The 18599-nt window shown below is 43.8% G+C and overlaps 1 protein-coding gene across 3 annotated transcripts; it reads right to left on the reverse strand.

Annotated features, from left to right (window-relative positions):
- Positions 1-1349: 1349 nt before the first annotated feature.
- Positions 1350-17501, reverse strand: SLC25A15 (solute carrier family 25 member 15). Of its 3 annotated transcripts, none has more exons than XM_085215943.1 (8): positions 16941-17501; positions 16357-16464; positions 14305-14434; positions 10459-10717; positions 5710-5847; positions 5223-5392; positions 4098-4256; positions 1350-3224 (listed from the first exon to the last, which is right to left on the reverse strand). In XM_085215943.1, exons 3-8 carry the CDS (start codon positions 14357-14359, stop codon positions 3100-3102), a joined length of 906 nt encoding a protein of 301 aa, XP_085072069.1. In that variant the 5' UTR covers positions 14360-14434; positions 16357-16464; positions 16941-17501; the 3' UTR covers positions 1350-3099. The 3 variants fall into 3 exon arrangements, with proteins under 3 accessions (XP_085072069.1, XP_085072068.1, XP_003203346.1); XM_085215942.1 differs by lacking the exon at positions 16941-17501 and adding an exon at positions 16777-16930; XM_003203298.5 differs by lacking the exon at positions 16941-17501 and adding an exon at positions 16535-16712.
- Between the last annotated feature and the right edge of the window lie 1098 nt (positions 17502-18599).

Here is an 18599-nt window from a genome sequence, read left to right on the forward strand (position 1 = left end):
TTTACATGCAGGTAATCCCTACTCTAAGCTGTGAGCACTAAACAACAATGTTCACTTGTTGTTGGGTGGAGAACAGCAGTCTGCAGGGAACTGTTGGAGTAGACTAAGACACTTCCCCCAGCATCAGGTCACTGGAACTAAGGTAATATGGAGGGAAGGGGGAATAGTAACCTGTCACTGGCAGGTGGGTGCTACCTTAGCTAATACCCATAATAAGTAAGAAGAAGTAAGCAGAGATCCCAGACCTTCCAAATGCTCAGCTGAGGGTTGTGGCATGCTCTGAGGTGTGTATACAGACCTGACTTTAGCTGTTGCTGAATGATTGCCTGGTATTTAGTAAGTGTGGTGTTGAAGCTCCATTCTAGTTGGCAGCAGCAGCTTATCTGAGCACTGTGCTTCAAGTGTAGAGGTCTGAACTTATTTTGAAGGTGCATTCTACAAATGCTTAGCACTTCCATAAACAGGATGCTGTGGGCCTGGGTCACTTAGTTACATCTCACTACACACTTCCATGTGTAGTTATTGGAGCTGCTTCTGAAGGTGAAGGGATGCTGGTGGAGTTAATGCTCTGCTGCTGGTCTGATGGCAACAAAATTTCCCCCTTATAAAGGAGTGAGACCAAAGTACCCTCACTAGAGGGCGACTGAGCAAGGCAGCAGACAGAGCTTGCTAGAACTGGAATCCAATGCTGTTTTATTGCAGCTGGAAGTGTCTCAGCTCTGGCAGTGAGATAGCATTCACCTAAACTGCCCTTTCTAATCAGCTGTAGGGCACTTAAGGTTCTCTGTCCTGCTGGTGGAGGCTCTCACAGCAAGAAGTCAGGGCGTTTTGTCCAGCTGAAATACACACTTCAATATTATAACCAGGAACAAGTAACAAAATAACTACTAGAATTGCACTGCATCTCATTTCAGGGACCCAAAGACTGCTAGTAGCAGTTTCTGAACTTCCTAGAGCAGTTACCTCGGCTTCAGTGTAGTGGACACTCATCCTTTGCTTTTGGGGGTCTTATGTTACCCAAGTTTCCCTGTTCTGGGTTACTGGTCGGAAAATCACTTATACCACGTATCGTGTTAACAGTAGGGGAACTTGATGTAATCCCTAATATTAGAACTAATTTTGGTAGTGACAAAGCAGCAGGCTGAGGGCTAAGCTATGGTTATTTTACACAGTGGTTTATGTAAAATATACAACTGTTTGTCAGCACCTTTTCTTAGCTTGAATTTGAGGGCTTTATAAACTTGGTGGTGGTTTCTGAAATACTCTCTTTAATTCTAGAGGGGTGGTAACACTAAATTAAACCTCCAACCTCTGACAAGCTGGGTGTTACTGAAGAACAAAGCCTGCTAGGCAGTTGAATCAAACTTTATTGCTAGGAATTCCTGTAACAACATTATGAAGTTCTCAGCTGAACAACCAATACATGTGTGCAGCTTAACTGCAGCTGTAGAAGTCACTGCTTGGTTCAACTCTGAAAGGTAAACTCTCAAAATGCACGTCTGTTCCTGTCACTAACTTCCTGCTGTCAGTGGTACTGAAACTCCTGCTTCTCTTGAAGCTTTTTTTAATTAAATATTGCATCTGAGCTTTTATAATGAAAGTAAAAACAAATCTAAGAAATAGATTTCAGTATTCCCTGGGTATGGATTCTGTTATCTCTGTATGCACTTGTAATAATCATGACATTTCATATTATTTTTCTTGGATAAACAACTTCAGAATGCTTAGGACTCTTGAAATCCTACCCTTGTACCTGAATTACTCAAGCATTTGCTGTAAGCTCCTTTTTAAAGAACTGACTTTGTGCAGTGTTACTGCCTCCTGTACCAGTGAGTCGAGGTAAAGTGGTGCAATAGACACTACAGCCTCTTCAGCCATGCACTGTGTGTAACTGCTCCTTATGTGGGAGGGGTTTGCACTGCTCCTGAAGGCTGAAGAAACAAAAAGGGTCAATGGACCTGCAGTAATCACCTTCCATCAGAGACCAGTGGCCCATTCAAGTGTCCTCTGGCTCTATCGCAAGAGGCAGTGAGATGTTTGTCTACAGCTTTTTCCTCTTTCTGGAGCTATGGAACAGGCTGTAGCATGAAACTGTCACTTACTGGCATGTTCTAGTTGCTGTAACAAGTTGCTAATTTCTATGTGGTGTGTCAAAGTGCTGCTAACACAGCTAACAAGTGCTTTCCATGCAGCTGAAGAACTGCAGCAAGTGGCACATGTGGCAGGACTCCAGCTGAAATAAACTGAAGCCCATGGTGTCAGCTGTCTTCAAGAACTTGGCTCTGGCTTTTTGTTCCTCTTCAGCTTCCTATTCTTCAAGCACGCAGGCTCATCTCCATCAAGGTGACCTAACCATGAGCTTGCACATTACAACTCTATGCTTGGAAACAGCTGCTTGTTCAAGTAGCCCTCCTATGTTAGTTTAATTCAGTGACATTTATAATACTTCAGCACTGCCTGCAGCAAAAATTGTCACAAATGCTGCTTTGTCTCCTCTTTGTCTCCTTACAGCCAGAAACTTCATATTTTATCTCAAATGCAGCCCTATCTCAGCTCTAGGTCATAGGACAGTAAAAGTAGGGGGCGAAAGCTTCTAGCTTCTGTAAGGCCATCAGTGTGTCAGAGTATGCAAGTCAGGAACCAGCTGCAATGATCATAGACAGTCATAGGGTGGAAGGGAGCTAGAAAATGACAGCTGCACTCAGTAAGATTAGACAAGACTGGAATTACTTGGAATCAGATATTGCCTGCAAAAAATGGGAAATGTAGCAGTCACAGCACAGGCTCTAAAGCAGTGCTTTTCTTAAATCATAGCCTGTTCTGCCTGTAACATTAAAAACCAGTACATCTTTTTAGCACCATTACAGGCAGGAAAAGACATTTATGATGTGCAGAATCTGCAAGATGGAGACAGTCCTGCCAGTTCAATTCAAGAAGCATGTATACCTCTTCATAAAAATCATCTGAATTTAAAAGATTACAAATTCTAAACTGGAATTGAGTTCCTAAAATCAGGTCAGTGATCTGGTAATGCTCTCAGATCATGATGAGTCCTTTTTGATCATTTATTTCAAGGGTTGTTCTGTTTGCTAGAAGGTATCAGTAAGAATCTATCTGTTTCATCATAAGTTTCCGACTGTACTCATAGGCAAGGAACAGTGCCCCATTGGCCAGGAATGCACGGATCATAGTTGGCTTTAGTCCAGAATACAAGGCAAGTACACCTAGAAATGAAATTACAGCTGGTTAGTAATTCATTATAATGCCTTTTAGCATCAACTCCTGTGCTTTCAGCTTTCAAGGGCACTTAAGTTACGGTTCTGCACACGTACACGCAGCCACACACAACTGAAGTCCTTGCTGTAGCAGTTAACTAGAGAGCTGCTGGATACTGATACAGGAGTGTTTTACAGTAATAACACGAGCTTAGCTTTTTAACTTTAGGTGCTTACATGAGATACATCTCAGGCATGATGGAGTCTTCAGAAGGCTACCTTTGTCATTAAAGGATGCAGTTCCTAGCAGCAGTACCACAGCTGGCAGAAAGAAGGGCAGGATTTGAGCCACAAAATACCCTTGCTCTTCCCCAGTATCAGGGTCAGGAATCACATCTACTGCCATTTACGTTCTTACACCAGCTTCTGGAGTGCCTGCTACGTGCCTTTTTCAGAGAGGACATGCTTAGGTAGAAGCTCCAAGTTGCCAGTATAGATCAGACCGATTTATCAAACAGCCTGCAGTCAGTCATAAATCAACTTCTAGAGGTAATTTCAGCACACTTCTACTTTAACTAACTGCTTCCTTCAGGTTTTATGCGTAATTAATGAAATTTACTTGTCTGCTTTTAATGCTCAATACGCTTTTGTTAGCTTTAAGGGAATTGCTTCCTGACTCAACAAGCAGAGCAGAATGAAGTAGGTCTCAACTTCTAGAATCCAAGATTCTCCAACTAGGAGAAACGACAATAGTTCTGCTAGAAACTGTTACTGAAAGTCTCTAACGTACTATCGATGGACAAGGTTTATTAAGCTGCTTTTGGTGCTGAATAGGTTTGAAAACGTAGCCCTACAGATTCTCTCAATCTCCTGCACACTCACCTTCAGTTCTCACAACAGTTACAAACGTTCCCATGAAGCCCGTCTGCTTTCCAGCCATTGAAAGAACCTGAATTCTAGATTTGACACAGTCCACAGGATACACAGCAATCCACAGACAGCTGCCTCCAAAACCTCCGCTGAGCAGCAAAGGAATGGGACCTAGGGTTCAGAAGCGAGCTTTTAGGCATACCACAAAATTTTTGCAACATACACATTGCATTACTTCAAGTACAGAAGTCAAAGAGAACACAGAGGATCTCACAAAAGAAGAGCACTTTCTGCTCCCTCAGAAAGCTCTAAGTTAATTTTAAGCCACTGCTATATTGCAGGTCTAGCCAGAAGCTCAAAGGTTACAAAGGAATGCCTTATAGTACACTGACCATGCTAAGAAAGCACAGCTCAGAGCTCTGTTTTGACTATTAACAAATTAACTCCACTCTTTTCACACCTTTAATCACTTTCCAGTGTTAATTATGAAACAGTTAAGAGAAACACCACAGTGACACCGATCACCTTACGGAGTTTTACTTGGCGCAGTGAAGTTATTATGTGATCAGTCATTTTTCATGATGCAAACTTGCTTTGTGTTTCAGATCACATTTTAATGAATATTTTGCAACAACAGAGTTTAGAATACATGCAGCTGAAGTAGAACCTCCCAGCAAGACAAAGTACTATTGTTCAGTCTTTGAGAGGGAGACAAACAATCTCTATTCTATGTTGGCATCTCCTCATTTCTCAATGTCTAATTTTTAATGTATTCTCTTACTGCCACTTTAATGACCTCTACAGGTCCGCATACATTTATTTGTACAATGCAGTGCTGCAGAAGACTTCAAATCTCATTCCAAACAGCCCCTGAGAAGCAGCAGTTCAGAGGTGTTACACAGTGGTGTAAAAGTTCTGCAGTATTATTGTTACCTTACTGCATGTGTTTTCCATTTACAGCTTCATCAGAAGTGGATGATTTCAGTAACTGATTACTGTTTATGCACAAAGCGCAGATCTCTGTATATCCAGCTCCCTTTGTTTTTATCTGCTATGCATCATCCCTCGCAGATACACCCCCTCCCTTACGAGCCCCATGACAGCATGCTGGAATCCACCTGGAAAAGGGCATCGTACCCAATTCATCTTTCGATCTCCCAGAGGCAAAGAACGTCCGGCTCAGTTCATACCCCCCAAAGAAGAAGAAATAGCCGGGGACTTCCCGCAGCAAAGTGCTTGACAGGCCGCGGTAGAACCCGAGGGGGCCGTCCTTTTGGATAACGCTCTTCACTACTGACCAAACTGTACTGAGAGAGAGATTGATCCAGTCAGCGATGCTTAATGACTCAGTAACGAGATTATGGAAAAGAAACGATTAAGAGTTAGACGAGTGTGCAGAGAACAGGACCCACATACAACTTAGAACTGGGTCCAGCCTAGAGTCCGTCCTTGGCAACATCTTTACCAGTGCCCATGGGATCTCCAGGCATGGGCCGTGACTCTCTCATCACAGCTCTTCTCTGGCTAACAGCACGTTACCAATGTGGCACTGCTAAGATGACAATTAAAAACAACAAACACACATACAAAGGACTCAGAGGCACTGAAGGTGACCAATACTTACTTCTGTCCCTGCATTATCTTTCCCGACAACTGCATTTCGTGCATGGCCTGCAGCCGGCACTTCACCAGCTCTGTGGGGCACAGGACAAGTGTGGCAAAGGCAGAGGCGAAGGAGCCCGCGGCAGCGTTCTGTAGGTCACTGCAAGAGAGGAAGCCACAAAGCTCTGAGTGCCACCTTCAATGCAGCACAGCCACGTACTGACGGGCAGCATCCAAATGTGCATCCTAAACGTTGCCGACAGACTGAAGGACAGCCTTGGGGTAGGGGCCTCAATGGAGGAGAATGGTAGTGTGAAGTATGGAGACGGATAACAAAACTCATCCCATTTTCATATCCATCTCAAATACATCCTTTTGACTCCTGAAAAGACATAGTGCAACCTTTACCCTTTTTTGATTTAGCAACCGCAGAGGAATTAACACAATCAAACCTTTCTCTTGGCTTTTACAAGAATTCCTATGGACTGCGTAGTTTTGGGGACTTCTTACTGCTGCAAAGAGAGTATGAGCAATAACTGCCTTAAGTAGGTATCCCTGATCTCAAATTCACCTTGCCAGTAATAATAAAGGATTTTGATGGGAGATACTACAAGTCTGAAACTAAGGCAGAGTGGACCCCAATAGATGTGCTGCCACAAATGCAACCACGTGAATTGGAGACAGTGCAGACAAACATAAACCATGCTATTGAATAAGACAGCACTGCAAGCTGTGAACTCACAGCATTACACATTTGGGACTCGGTGGTGATCTTAACCATATTGCAAGGAATACGCTGGTGAGCTGCCAGGAATCAGAGGCTGGCACTTCAGGATTGCACTGCTTTACAATACAGGCTCCTGCAGAGGTATGCTGGATAGAATCAGAGAATCCTTAGAGTTAAAAGGGATCTTTAAAGGTCACCTAGTGCAACTCCCCTGCAGTGAACAGGGACACCACAGCTCCATCAGATTGCCCAGGGCCTGATCCAGCCTAGACTTGAAAGTCTCCAGAAATGGGGCAGCCACATCATCTCTGGGTAACCTGTTCCACTGCCTCACCACCCTCACTGTAAAAGACTTTTTCCTTACATCCAACCTATATCTATCCTCTTTGAGCTTGAAGCCATTTCCCCTTGTTCTGTCACCACAGACCCTGATAAAGAGTCTGTCCCCTTCTTTTCCGCAGCTCCCCTTTAGTGACCAAAAGGCCGCTCTCAGGTCTCCCCAGAGCATTCTCTTCTTCAGTCTGAATAGCCCCAGCTCTTCCAGCCTGTCCTTGTAGGAGAAGTGTTCCATCCCTTGGATAATTTTTTGGCCCTCCCCAGGACACAATCTAACAGGTCCACGTTTCTGCTGCACTGAGGACTCCACATCTGGACGCAGTACTCCAGGTGAGGTCTCACAGAGCAGAGCAGAGGGTAGGATTGCTCCCTCACTCTGCTGGCCACGCTGCTTTTGATGCAGCCCAGGATAGAATTGGCTTTCTGGGCTGCGAGGGCACACTGCTGGCACATGTCCTGCTTCCCATCCACCAGTACCTTCAAGTCCTTTTCAGCAGGGCTGTGCTCAATCCTCTCATCCCCAAACTTGTACTGTTAATGGATGTTGCCTTAAGCCAGGTGCAAGATCCTACACTTGAATTCATTGAACCTCATGAGGTTGTTCTCCTGGGCACACTGCTGGAGCCTGTCTAGGTCCCTCTGGATGGCATCTTGTCTCTCTGCTGTTGTGTACCACACCCCACAGCTTGGTGCCATCCACAGACTTGCTGAGGGTTCACTCACCACCACTGTCAATGCCACTGATAAGGATATTAAAGAATTTTCTGGACAACAGTACAGAAAAGCAAGCAGGGCATCTCCCTTCTTTCAGAACCTGGGGAGCAGTACAGCAGGGACTGGCCTTACTGCTGCACAGAACCTCTTTCCACGCAAAGACATTTGCCCTGTGCCTTGTTTTACACACCCACAGCATCAGAGATTAAAGCTGCAACTTCTCAGCCCACAGAAGCATCGTGAAAAAACCTAAATCACAACATGAGATAAAGCTTCAGATATGGCAATGACAATCAGACTGGAAGAAGTCAATTTTGCAGAGCAGCAATGAAGTAATATGCTGTAAATATGGAATGACAACACTGGTCACGTAATCCCCCTGCAGCACACAGTTTGATGTAACAGGGACCTGAGAAGAAATCCACTACAGGACAAGACAGAGCAAGGCAGAGTAAAAACAAATTATGTTGCTATGCCCTGTATTCATTCAGCAATGAGCTAAAACAAGGCAATAGAGTTATACAACAAAGAATCAGGATATGGAAACATGGAAGAGGTGCCTCCTAACTGCATGCTAAAGTAGTTTCCCCTCTTTCAAGGGGAAAAAAACCTAGACGTTATCAGACTTAAAGAAAGTTCTGACATACGTGAAGAGCTAGAACAAGATTTTGCTGTAATTCAGATCTCTTCCACTTCTGCCTGCCCTGATATTTAATTCTACGTACAACAGTTCAGTGAGGCCTGCTGTCTAGGCTTTGGTCTTCAATAGGGAGCCTCAAGGCACAAGTGATAAGCCTTGAATCCTCTTCAAGTTCCCTCTCAACTCAAAATGAATAATTCAGTATTTTTCCTGGAAAGTTTTGAATACACAGCATGGGAACAAGAACTGGCCACTCTTTAACACTGCTGCTTCTTTTACTAATGGTTTTTTCCTTGTTTTGCAAAGAAAGTAATCTACTTAAGATGACTTGTCACGTACTGAGAAAGTCAAACTGAGGTGAACAAGAATAATAGGTGCCTCAGTTTAGACTTTAGCATGGGATGAGATCAGTTTGGTTGGACTTAATGGATATTAAAAGAGAACTGGAATTCAGCATTTTCTTTGTTTTCTTTTTGACTTGTGCATCAGTGGCATGTATTTCTTCAACTGGAGAAAGTGTCATTTTGCAACTGTCCTTGCAAGAGTTTTGACCAGGTATCCCTGAACACAGGGAGGAAAGCTTACTTCCAAGCCATTTGGACATACTACCAAAAAGCTGAACAAAAACAAAACCAAACTAAGGTAGCAACTGCTTTGGTGAGTGTAAGGTCAGGGTCACTTCAGTTTGTGCTTTTAAAAGTTTTCTGTTTCAGCGTAAGACAGCACAACATTTTTTTTAAACAGTAAAGGCAGTGGAGGAGTTGTAGTTGTTTATTTGTCTCATTTGAAAGACATCCACCTCAGCTTCTACCCCCCCCCCCCCATCCCAATGACATACTATAAATGCTTCTTGGCTCTTCCAAAGTGAGAATTGGTGGCAACACATTAGATATGTTTCAGCATCTTATATTTGCTCCTATCAGGCCTTAGTATTAAGATATAGCACAACACGGGCAGCAGAGAACAAACACCAAATGTAACACCACTTTTAGACAGCTGGGGAGGCTTCACTCAGGTAGCTATCCACATCATGTCAGATCTAAAACAAAATCATGACCTCCCCCAGCTACTTCTGGAGATGCCAATTGATGCAAGTTCAGAACAAAGCTATTAATAAAAAGCTGAATGATGCTCAGCCTTGCATCTTAGAATAAATTGAGCTAGGAGAGCTGTAAGAGAGTCTTTTATACACAGAGGGGCAGCACATCCCTGGAGAGATGGAGAAGGTGGACTTATTCTCACTGCTGAATTGAAAACATAGCTTGAGGGATGCTTAAGAGTGAGGCACACAAACCACTGGAATTGAGACAACTGGAGAAAAAGCCATCCTAGCTAGAAGGAGATTATCATCATTATGCCAGTGCATAAATTCATGGCTTGTTCACACTGTGAATTTTCTGCACAGCTCTGATCGCATGAGCTTAAAACCCAGATGCTTTGGCACTACAGTAGTTTCAGAGAAAGGCAGCTAGGAAAGCTAAAGGAACAGCTTTGACTGTTCACTCACCAGGAGGGCTTCTACCTACAAAGAGACTTGGGTGAGAGGAGAGGCACAGAGAAATAGAAATCTAGAAAATCCAGACAGATATCTATGAGATCCAAATGATCCAGAGAAGGTGGCTGAGCACCAGCTGCTCCCCATCTCTTCCAGTTACAGAATTAATAATTATCATCTGGTGCAGAACCTTACAAGAACTCAAGGAGAGACTGAACAAGTGCTTTGAAAGATATCCAAAGTCACTGATTAAAAAAAAAAAAAAAAAAATCACATTGGGATTAAGAAATCTTCTTAACTAAGAACACAAACTGACAGGACCCAGAGGAAGCATTAAATATTTTCTCTCTTCTTTCTCATCCATTAGGCAATCATTTATTGCCAGTACTGTAGACAACACATAGTGCTTAAAGGATCCTCTGGTCTAATCAATATTATGTTGAAGCCTTTGAAACTTGAAGAGAAAAAAAATAACAACAAAACCATTAAATAAAAGAGCGTTCTTTCCCCTCAGTATGTTTCCTTATAAGAGGAACCATTACCTCCCCTGTACAATTAGAACAGCTTGGGAATTGTAAGTTGCAACGCTCAGTTCTTTGATAAAGTGTTCCAGGTCTTGAACATTTCAGCTGAGTTGTGAACATCTAAACCAGTCAGCTTCAGCCATGAGATGGCTCTGACGCAGTAAGACACCATATCCTAGCAGGAAGATCTACATTTCAAAACAAACTACACTGCATTATTGGCAGAAAGATACCTGGGACACCAGTTGCACCTAGAAAATATTTGCAAGTAGCAGTTCCGTAATTTTTCCCCTCCCAAGCTTTTTTTAAATACAAAACAGACTGCTGTTACTAACCTGAGCTTTGTTTTCCTGTCTACTCCAACAATTTTTCGCACAATTTGTTGGCAGAACCCATAGCACATGAAAAGAACAGAGTTCTCTGCAATGTTGGCTACCAGAGCAGGTGTGGTCCCCTTGTAGAAGCCTCGAAATCCCACTTGTTTGTAGGTTTTCACAAAACAGTCAACAATTCCTTTGTACATGTCAGGGAACGTCTGCATCTTCACCTTTGCTGTGTCGAAGGGCTGGCCAGTCACCACGCAGGCTGTCCCACCTAAGCAAGCAGTGGAAGTTAAGAGGGTGACTGAAGGTAAACACAACTGAAGGGTCTGCACACAAACATTGCTAGAAAAGTCATGCAGAAAGCAAAGATGAATCAGTTCTCTGCAGGAAAAGATAACTGCAGTAAATTTAGCACAATAGCATCTATTGTCAGTGGTGAACTTAGTCACCTGAGGGAAAAAATCATGCATAAAAAGACTAATAGCTTGATTCTCAGTAAAAATGTCTCTACTGTAATAAAAGCAAGCATCTAAATTAATCAGTTCTATAAAGGAGTACTGAATTAGAGCTATTCTTTGGCAATCAAGGCATTTGTGATAAGTTAAAAAGCAATGCTTTCACTTATTAGTGCAGTGGATCAGAAGCTATCTGATTCTGTGTTCCAGCAATAAAAAAACTGAATGATTTGTAATCAGGTGAGGCAGACTCCTCCAGGACAAGAGGAGCACTGCTGAGAGTGCTAAAAACTGATGACACATTATAAATTGAGAACCAAACTTGTAAGTCCTCCCCTTCAAAACTTCAGATGAAGTTTCTTTACTTGTATTCCTATATATTGGAACAGTGCATATAGGAGAAGTTAAAAAGGGCAAGAGGGCAAAGTTTCCTAAGCTGTTATCTTTTCCAAACTGAATTGCAAGGTCAATACCCTACAAACTTGTGAGATACTTCCATCAGTGTTGTCAATAACCACTTTGCCCTCACTATAATATTCTTCTGTGAAACTCAACTCAATTCAGTAGTCTACAGAAAAAGTTACACATAAGCTATCAATAAGAATTACAGGAGTACGTTGGTAGCAACCTGTTGGGAGCTGACAGCTAACAGGAAGCACATGATGGGTGTCTGCTATAGGGCTTTGCTTTTAAAAAGAAAGGACCATCCTACAACAGAAACTGACTTTTCGATGTAGTACCAAGAACGTGCCCTAAAGAGGGCAGATGAACAAGATGGTGTTTTTTTCTTTATTGCTGAACTGAAATATTTATCTGTAAATCCAGCTCAAGACACTGAAGTAAAAACAAGTGTGTGCATGTAAGCAGTTATTTTTCTTCTAAGAAGAGAGACAAAGAGTAAGCAAATGCTTGTTTAACCAGGGTGATTCTCAACCCATTTTACTCTTTGTAAACACACTTATTGCTGTTCCTCTGCAAAAAGGCATTTTGGGCCTGTAAGAATTCAGGAACCCAGCTCTCACAAAACCTGATTCCCAACCACATGGATCACTGCAAGTTTCAGAGTAAGTCATACAGGGAGAACTGCCTGCTCTGGAGGGATAACCAAGGAGCAGTAACAGCCTCAGATGACAAGAACTCTGGAAAGGCTCAGCAAATGCCACTTGCATGAAAGCCAAGAAAGGTATCCTCAGGACATGTGTTAGGTTCCTGTGTAAGGCTAGACCTAAAATACACGTCATAAAATAATGGCTGTTGGAAGAAGACCAAGATAATCAGCGATGGCTTTGAGAATCCAAAGCTGGAAAACTGGGAGTTGACTGAATGGTTGTTCTAAAAAGAGAAAGTGCTCTTCTTACAGCATCTCTGGAGAAGGCATGAGAAGCCCAATCAAGTACAGCAATGAACTTTGTAAACTCAAGACAAAAAGTTCTGGTTAATATCTCAAATATTAAGGAAAAAAATTTCTTCCAGTCAGCAGCAGAATGTCTGTAAAAACAAACATGCAAAAACCCTGCTTGAAAGCTTAGGCAAGTGTGGTCCTAAGAGTAACAGCAGCACGGTGAGAAGAGTCCTGCTTTAAGAAGTGATTAGAGGCAGCTCAGATCCTAGCCAAAGGACTATGACCAACGGGCACATAAACGACTGATTTATTACTGCTCACAATTTACTTGCCCCAGAATAGCACTACTTATCAGCTAGTCGAGATTATTTGTAGAGGAAGGTAAAATCAGGTTATGCATTTGCTCAGGAACAAGCTGTTTGCCTTGTTAAATACACTTCCTAAAGGGTGCAAAGACATGTACAACAGTAACAGGCACAGCCAGTGAACATAGGCAGTACTGAGCAAGTATGTGCAAAGAACGTGGCAAATAAATACTCAGGCAGAACCATCTATTACAACAAAAGTAGCAAAGAAAACCAAAGGACAAGAACAATGATTTAAGAACTCTGAAACCATATTGAAAAAAAAAAAAAAAAAAAAAAAAGGTCTGAATTTCTTCATCCTATCTGAAAGAAGGAGAACAATACCATAAGAAAGAATGACATTGAAAGTTTTAAGACTCTCTCATCTCTGTTGGGGCAAAAACAAAAACAAAAACAACAACAAAAAAAAAAAAAAATCAAAACAACAGAAAAAAACAAAACAGGCAAACCCCAAGTGCATGCATTTTGCCTGTATGAGAGTACCACCAGGCAAATAGATTCCTGAGCTAACGCTAGCTTTCAGCACTTGCAGTAGACAAGAAGAGACAAACAAGGCTGCAACTCAAGAAGTCAGAGTGCTCCACTGCCCTGGATGTTAATTAAGAACAGTATTCTCTAGCTGAAGCCCTGGGAAGAAAAGCAATTACATCACCTGGTTAAGAACCAAGGAACATCAGTAAAACTGTCAAGAACTGCACAGATAGCAAGTTGCTATCATGGAAAATAAAGCAGCTGTCAGCTACTCTTTAAAAAGACACCTCCACTCCTCATTCCCTACAAAAGCAAAAATAAGCAAACAAACCCCAAAGCAATAAAAATATAAAACGCAGAGTGAACAGATTAAGAGAAATAGATTTTCCTAAGGCAACAAGGGAATAATAGTAAAAAGAGCCTTCCCTCACAGTGAAACAGAGCCTTACCTTGCTTTAGCATCGTGCAAAGACTAACAAAGCACTGGCAAAATGTGCTGGAAGACCAAATGCTTTATGAAGGTGGTACACTGAACTCTTATTGTAAGTTACTCTTTGCCTTCTCAGTGGACAGAGGTTTACTCCACTCTGGCAAATGTCCTCTAATAACTGCACTTAACACCATTAACACTGTCATAAAAGGAATGACTGCAATAGATACAGTAGGGGCAAAAAAGATGAATTTGTTTAAACCAGTTATAACAGCGCTTCAGATAAACTCTTCCTTCAGCCTTTTCACTGTGAACATTATCAAATTAACTATTCTATTCCAATATTTAATGAGTCCTGGGTATCACATAAGCTTCTATGAGAAACTAGCATCTCTGTAGCTCAGCCTGCTCCAAAAACAAAAGCTTTGCTACATAGCTCTTTCTATGTCACCCAGAGATGAAACTTAGAATCTCAAAGACTGCTTTCCCCAGTGAGTTAAAAAATGCTCATCTCTCAGCCATGGATACAGCTGTGGATATCCCTGTTCATTGCTAGGGAGTTGGACAAGATGACCTTTAGAGGTCCCTTCCACCACAAATGAGTCCACAGACATCACCAGCACAGTAACATCAGAGACAATGCAACTTCTTCTGCCAGCCAAGTTCAGCTGTTTTACTTCAATATCCTTAAAATACAGAAGGTGAGGTCCTCCTCTCCTCCCCCCAGTTCTCTAAGCAGTGGGAAATTGCTCTTAAGCACTTATCAAAAGTATTAAAACTGTCCCTCAGCATTACCTGCAGCTCCTGCTGTGAGGTCAATAGCAGCCTGAAGAGCAGAGTTGATCCTCATGCTTCACACTTGTTTATTGATTATTGCAGAGTGAAAAGTCTCCAGATTCCTGGAAGGTGTCAAGATATTTTCCTCCTGAGGGAAAAGTGAGACAAAGCACACACAATTCACAACAATAATTGACAGGCCAGAATATCACATGAATGCTTTCGTTTCCACTCAGCTTCTTTCAAGATAGTTGGGAACAGAGAATGCTTGTCCCCAGAGCTAAACCAAAACGTAGCAAACCTGTATTTTGATTACTTCTGCCATATTAAGCAAACCCTCTGGAGTATCACCACTTAGCTTCAGCTTATTTCTGCTTTCCAGTTTCTAGAACTCTTGGATCTCACATAAAGAGAAAGAGTAGCTCCAGGGAGCACTGTTGACTACTACCTTTCTACTGATTACAGAAGCAGCATCTCCATCAGGTGTCCAATGCCAACCAGCAGGAATAACTACTTGCTTTGACTCCCCGGCTATAAAGCAAAGTAGATTGCAAAACTGTTCTACTTACAGTGAACAGCAGCTCAAAAACTACACGCATGATCACACAGATACAGGCAAATCAAGTGTTTCTGTGTGGCTTTCAGAAGATACAAGTGCAAAACAGTGAATACGAATATCTAGAATTGCATCCAGCTGACATGTTCCCAGTGCAAGTCCTTACACAACTACATATTATAAAGTAAAATAAGAACTATAGCTCATCTCTCAGGAAGGCAGCTGGAAAGCAGAAATACAAAGGCAACAGTTTCAAAGAAAACATTCAAAAGAATTCAGTTTTCAAGCTTGCAGCAAGGTAATTTCGCTGGGTGAGCTGTTAAGACAAGCCTGCTCATTTGGAGTAATTTGGAGTAAGAACAGTGAGCCAAAGAGCTCCCACTGTTTCTGAATCATGTTGCTGAGCTAGGCACTTGGCTGGTGCTACTGTCAAAGAAGCTGCATGGGTCTTCAAAAAAATACTAGCACACACGTGAATCAGTGCCTCATTGACTGGTAAACTTGTCTTCACATTGAGTAAACAGTGTTTTCTATTCTTCTACCCACTGTGGTGCTTCTTTTGAAGCCTGTTGTTACCTGAACCATATTCCTGAGTAATATAAAGTGAAAATACAACTTCCTGTAGGTCACGTTGGAAGACTTACAAAAGACACTACAAAGCATCCTTTTTACATCCTCTTTGCTACAAGCATGGGCATTCAAGTACAAACAAGGCTTTAAGAAAACGTGTCTTTGAACATGTTTGTTATTCATGGAGGTTAAGAAGTAAGCCAAATTCTGTCACTCAGTGAATTCACATATTTCATCTGTTTAGATGCATTGTGTGAATCGACGAAAAAAGGGTTAAAAAAAAAAAAACAAAAACAAACCCTGATTTTGTAATAAACGACACCAATATTTCAATATCTCCGTGGTTACAGATTAGTGCTGACACAGGCTGGCCAGAGAGGTTGTGGATGCCCCATCCCTGGAGGTGTTCAAGGCCAGATTGGATGGGAGCCCTGGGCAGCCTGGTCTAGTATTAAATGGGGAGGTTGGCAGCCCTGCATTCAGCAGGGGTGTTGGAGCTTCATGATCTTCGAGGTCCCTTCCAACCTGGGCCATTCTGTAATTCTGTGTGAACTGTTTCACTGCTGATCACACAATAAGCCTGATGTTCATTACAAAGCAGAGGCTCTAGAACCAAGCTGCATTCATTATCCCTCACACAGCACTACACAGGCATTGCTTTTCACTTGCAGAAACTTCAGAAAGGCAGCTCAGTGAGGCAGCCTCCGAATGAAGAGAATTACCAGACAGCAACCACCACCTGCCTTCAGCAGAAGGCATCACGCTGAGCGCTATCAGCTTGTGCCAGTCCCCAGAGCAGCACATGCCACCGAATGCATGGCAGCAAAAGGAAAAACAAAGAGGGAGGTGAGAGTATGAAAGTTCTACGAGCCCATGATTACTAAGAGCACGCTGCCACTTTCAGAAGACTTAGTCAAAACTGCAGTTATTACACACGTACGTACCTACTCCCGCGTCTTCTTTGTGATTACACGATCCTATTACAAACTGCTCGTGGACATGCCGAGTTAACGACTGCTCTGCCACTTCTACAGCAAACCCAGAGCTCGGACCTGCAAACACAGAAGCATCAGCGAGCTCAACAGGTCCGCAGGGCCTTCACCCCAACCCCACACGCGTCACCTCCCCACGCCCGGCCCGGAGGAGTTCCGAGGGCAGGAGGTGGCATCGGGACTCCGCTGCCAAGGTCAGGGCGGCCCCGCGTGCGGCGGGACACGCCGTGCTCAGCCCCGGCAGGCTGCGGCGGCTGCTCATCGCCAGCCAACCGGCGTAGAAGGGTGCACGTGAACGGCCACCTCCGGCGCGCTCGGGACGAGGGGAGGAACCGAAGGAAAAAGCGAAGGAGGAACGGAGGAAGCCCGCACCCGCCGCCGCTCCGAGCCGAGCCCCGGGTCCGCCCGGCGCCGCAGGCCGCGGGGAGCCGGCTGCCGCCCAGGGCCCGCTCCGCTCCGCGCCTCCTCCCCGCCGCCCCCACGCTCTGGGAAGCGGACAAGGCCGGCCGGCCCGCCCCCTGGCCGCCGCCACTCACCGCAGCGCCCAAGCGCCCCACCACCGCCGCCGCCGCCCCTATTTAGGCGGCCGGGGAAGGCGGCGCGGCCCCGCGCGGCCCCCCGCGGCCCCGGGAAGGCGCGGGCCGGGCGGGCGGTGGGCGGGACGCGGTGCCCCCGGCGGCCTTTCCTGTGCCCTTCCCCGCGCTCTTTCGTGCGGCGGTGGCTGCGTTTTGCTCGCGGCTCTGATTCACGCGCCGGTGGAACCTGGGGATGGGGCCTTGGGCTCCCCGCGGAGAGCGCGCACGGCGGGGGACGCCTCCCACAGGGGAGGTTGCGGGGCCCGGAGCATCATCCCTCGTGCCGTCCCCCGGTTCCGGGAGCTGCGGGACGCCACGTGCCTCCACGTGGTGGGGAAGGATGGAGGGAAGCGGCCTTGTGGAGCCGTGCTCCTGGTGTGTGCGCACTGCCAGGCAGCATCCTGCTATTTGGGTCACGCAGAGCGTCATCATCCAGTCATCTTTTGTCAGCTTTACTCCATCTCCCTTAGAAAAAAAAAGAAAGAAAGAAAAAAAAATAAGGCACTGAGCTATGAATTAATTACCCAGAGATAAGACAGAGTTATTTCCCTGGGAACCACAACAGGCACGTGCTTGAGCAGGACGTGTTTTGGTTTCCTGCTTGTTTGCAGTATTTGGCATGCTTATCATTGAAACAGCGCAGGAGAACGGAAATTATCCTGTGGCCATTTGTTTGTATAACAGTTAATGCAAAAAAAAAAAAAAAAAAAAAAAAGGCTGTTATCTCTTTGCTAAAATATGAAATTCCTCATACATTTCACATGTGTGAATTAATACACAAATTATTGTGGAAATACAAGCTTAAAGGTGCTCCTGTTCTGAAGTTTGCTGACAGCTCCGGCTATACTTACATGTGCAAGCCAGTATGCAAGGCATATTGAATATAGACAGACATCCATCAGCAGTTTGCTGCAGGTCAGCAAATGACTCATCCTAAGCTAAGATGTCTCTTTAATGCTTCTAAATTTTTGGGAATATGAGGTAGAATATAATGGTTCAAGCAACCATGGGGAGGGCTAACATCACTTCCTTCCACTGAAACCATGCATAACTCCTTTTCTTCCTTTTGGTTGAGAATTAATTGAAATGCCTACAATCAGGCTCTTATGAAGCAGTGCCAAGCTGAAAACAATAGGACGTAGTACAGCCCACATGTATTTCCATGCCTTGAGACACACAGACCTATGTATTACAGCTTAGATCCACAGTGTTTTCGCCTCAGTAGAACTGCTCCTGTTTTGAGAGCCCAAAGCAAAGAAAATGATTTAGGGCTAATCTTCAAAATGTGGCAATTATTAAAGAAGAGCAGACTTACCAAATTGTGAATTTTTTACTTGAGAGTAGAAATAATAGCCTGGTCTTTGGGAACCGTTTAGTGACAGCAGGTTAATTGTGCATCTCAAATGATCTGCAACAGATTACTGTTTAATTGCAAGGAATTTTCAGCTGTGTTGACTTCTTTTTTTTTTTTTTTTTTTTTTTGTAGAACTGAAGTGCTGTTGGGAGATCCAATTGGTGAAAAATATCTAATGCCTATCACAGTGGGAACAGTGACTAATTTGCCATTAGAAATACATGTTGCCTGCAGTTGCTGTTTGTCAGCTCCATCATCAGATCTTG

The sequence above is a fragment of the Meleagris gallopavo genome, chromosome 1 (assembly GCF_905368555.1).
Source record: "Meleagris gallopavo chromosome 1, MGAL_WU_HG_1.1, whole genome shotgun sequence".
In the NCBI taxonomy this organism is placed as follows: domain Eukaryota; kingdom Metazoa; phylum Chordata; class Aves; order Galliformes; family Phasianidae; genus Meleagris; species Meleagris gallopavo.

What these genes read in the sequence shown, in the direction of transcription:
- SLC25A15 (XM_085215943.1), bottom strand. Translation starts at nt 14,359, where the DNA reads ATGAGGATCAACTCTGCTCTTCAGGCTGCTATTGACCTCACAGCAGGA. An exon ending in GAGATCGAAAGATGAATTGG is followed by an intron (nt 4,257 to 5,222) that starts GTACGATGCCCT and finishes TCTGAACCCTAG; the next exon opens with GTCCCATTCCTTTGCTGCTC. An exon ending in AACTGTTGTGAGAACTGAAG is followed by an intron (nt 3,225 to 4,097) that starts GTGAGTGTGCAG and finishes TTTCATTTCTAG; the next exon opens with GTGTACTTGCCTTGTATTCT.